Source organism: Trichosurus vulpecula, chromosome 3, assembly GCF_011100635.1.
Source record: "Trichosurus vulpecula isolate mTriVul1 chromosome 3, mTriVul1.pri, whole genome shotgun sequence".
Lineage (NCBI taxonomy): Eukaryota > Metazoa > Chordata > Mammalia > Diprotodontia > Phalangeridae > Trichosurus > Trichosurus vulpecula.
The window spans coordinates 406,651,464-406,654,619 of record NC_050575.1 but is presented as its reverse complement, the minus strand read 5'-3'; the positions used below and the strand labels follow the sequence as shown (position 1 = coordinate 406,654,619).

Below are 3,156 nucleotides of genomic sequence, written 5' to 3'. Positions count from 1 at the left end.
TAGACTGCAACAAGCTGCTCCAACTCCCCCTGACTGAGGTCAGGGGCAGGCCTTCCTCTGATGGTAACAATGACAAGACCTCCAGGGAGAGAAGGGCTCAGTAACAAGTATCTGTACCTTATTGTGGTGGACAAATAAAGGAAGGATACCAAAAAAGCAGCCAACCTGAAACCCCAAATCTCTCCCAGAGCATGGCAGACACTACATCTAAACAAGCTCAGAATTGCTATCTAAGATGCAGCTGCAGTGAGTAGGAGAAGCAGCAGAGATAGCTGAACTTAACGTTTTATCTGACCTGTGGAGGGGGGTGGTTTATGTTCGAAGCTGGAGCACTGTGGGAATAAGCTATAACCCTGCTGGCAGTAATAGACTGCAGCATCCTTGGCCTCCACACTGCTGATTGTGAGGGAGAAATCTGTGCTGGAACCACTGCCACTGAACCGGGCAGGGACCCCAGGCTGGAGGGTGGAAATAGTACTGATTATGAGTTTAGGAATCTGTCTGGGTTTCTGTTGGTACCAGTTTACATAGCTACTGACACCTTGACTTGTCTTACAATTAATAGTGACTGTGTCTCCTAAAGATGCAGAGAGGGAGGCTGGAGATTGTGTCACCCCAATCTGTTGTCCACTGGCATCTGAAAGCACAAATCCAAGAACAATAGTGATCAACTTGAGTGCGTATATTTACAATAGCATTGACCATATTAAATTGTGGTGAACCACACACTCAAGAACAAGAACCTGCCCTCCCCAAACAGGCATCATCTGAGATAAACCTGATCATCTCTCTGTCCCCTTAGAACCACACTAAGACGTTCAGAGTTGCAACCACAGAGACGGTGGAAATACAGAAACTATGTGTTATAGGAGAGATCCTCCTTACCTGCGATGCAGAGTACCAGAAGACAGAGAAACTGAGCCTGGGACCCCATATCCATGTGCCTGAGCTCTACTACCCAGAAGTCTCCTTCCCCAGCTGCTCGTTTATAGCTGCTCTCATCAGCTGGCCTCATTTCCTGGGGATTGACCATGCAAAGCAATCCAAGAGGGGGAGGGGAAGGGAAGGTTTTCTGCTCAAACGACAGACTTCAGGGGCCTTCCCCACTGGGCATCCCAGAACCCTGATCAAGTTGGACAAGTTACCCCCTTTTTTGATGCATTGTCCCAATGATATCAGACCCTCCCCTATTCTCATAATCTGTAAACCACCTGAATGTATAAAAGGAGTTATGAACTAGAATTGTCCCAGGGTGGGACTGGGGTGTGCTGGAGCCAGGTCAAGGAGAAAATATTGCAAGCCTCCAGAAAAAAAACAAGCCAAACATTCAAATATCATGGAGTCACAGTCAGGATCGCTCAAGATTTAGCAGTTTCCACACTAAAGGAAGAGATCACTTGAATATAATTCCAGAAGACAAAGGATCTAGAATTAGAGCCAAGAATAACCTATCCAGCAAAAATGAGAATAATATTTTAGGGGGGAATGGATATTTAATGAGTAAAATTGAAAATTAATTTTAATTCTGTTTTTAAGGCTTAGTCAAGCTAGATTCAATATTCCCCTTTGCTATAAGTTTTATCCCAGTAACCTCAAGTCACTTGAGTGACAATTCTATTCTTGTGATTCAGGCAAACCAAGGTCTCTAGTCTCACAGTTCTTATATTGTAACTTGTATCTCCACCTTTGCAACTTCATCCACCACCCACATTCCAGAGAAAATTGCCTGAAGATCAAGCTTTTTTCTTGTGATTATCTCTGCCTTTGTAACCCTACCCAACACTTACTTTCCTGAGAAAATGGATTAACCTAACAAGTCAAATTTCAACTCCTATGCCTTAGAACCTTTGTCTTGTGGCTCAAATTGCCTCTTGGCTGTGATTAAGGGTGTTTCAGAAGGGAGGTCAAAATTATGTAATCCCAATTATGGCTACGTCTATAACAGTCAATCAGAAGTCATATCTATATAGCTAAAAGTTTGTGCTGTTATCTTGTTAATTGCTATAAAATATCTTGTCATTCTTTATTCAAGTTCTCTGGCATTACTGAGGTATCCATTTACCCACTTTGTTATTAGCTTCCTGCTCTATTAATAAACTGATAATGCTCAGAACTTTGTGCCTCAGTTTACCTTAATTTTAATCAGGACAAATGAAATAGAGGACTTTCAAGCATTCCTGATTAAAAGACAAGAATTGAATAGAAAATTTAACATTCAAATGCACAACTCCAGAGAAGCAAAAAAAAAAAAACAAGGTAAACATGAAAGAACAATCATAAGGGACTCAATGCAGTTAAACTGTTTACATTCCTATATGGGAAGATGAGGGGCAGCTAAGTGACAGAGTGGATAGAGCACAGGCCCTGGAGTCAGGAGGACCTGAGTTCAAGTACAATCTCAGACATTCAATAGCTGTGTGACACATAGGGAAGTCACTTAACCCTATTTGTCTCAGATCCTCATCTGTAAAATGAGCTGGAAAAGGAAATGGCAAAGCCTCTAGTATCTTTGCCAAGAAATCCCCAAAAATGGAATTATGAAGAGTCTGACAGGACTGAAATGACTCAACAACAACAAATGGGAAGATGACACATGTAACTCCTAAGAACTTACTCATTATTGGGGCAGTCAGATAAAATCAACATAAAGAGAGAGCATGAGTATGTTCAGGTGATCTACAAAAAAATGTAAGTCCCTTTTCTTTCTCTTTGTGTCATTCCTTGGGACTCAGTAACCACTGAGCTCTGACAATGAATCTCTGTAGATTCCTAAAATCTTTTAATACCATTGCCCTGGTACAAGATTTTGGCAAATAGATATAATGATTGGTAGATAGATAGATGATAGATAGATAGATAGATAGATAGATAGATAGATAGATAGATGGATAGATGAATAGATAGAAATAGAGATGGATGGATAGATAGAAAGAGCTAGATGGATAGAAAGATAGATAGATAGGTAGATAGATAGATAGATACATCCTAAGTCTTCTCTTGTTGCCAAAAAAAGTAGCATGATACAATTTTGTATTGGAGAGAGAGCTGCATCTGGAGCTGGGGCATGGAATCAAATCCCAGCTCTCTGCTATTTACTGGCTGTGTGACCTTGAGGAATTGCACCTTGCATTTTTCCAGTGCCCTTTGAGGGAGACA

At 41.3% G+C, this 3,156-nt stretch overlaps 1 gene segment (V, D, J or C); it reads right to left on the bottom strand.

The window, feature by feature from the left end:
* Nucleotides 1-278: 278 nt before the first annotated feature.
* Nucleotides 279-934, bottom strand: LOC118842741. The segment is given in 2 exon segments: nucleotides 279-637; nucleotides 886-934. Coding segments are annotated over 2 exon segments (408 nt in total).
* Nucleotides 935-3,156: the final 2,222 nt, after the last annotated feature.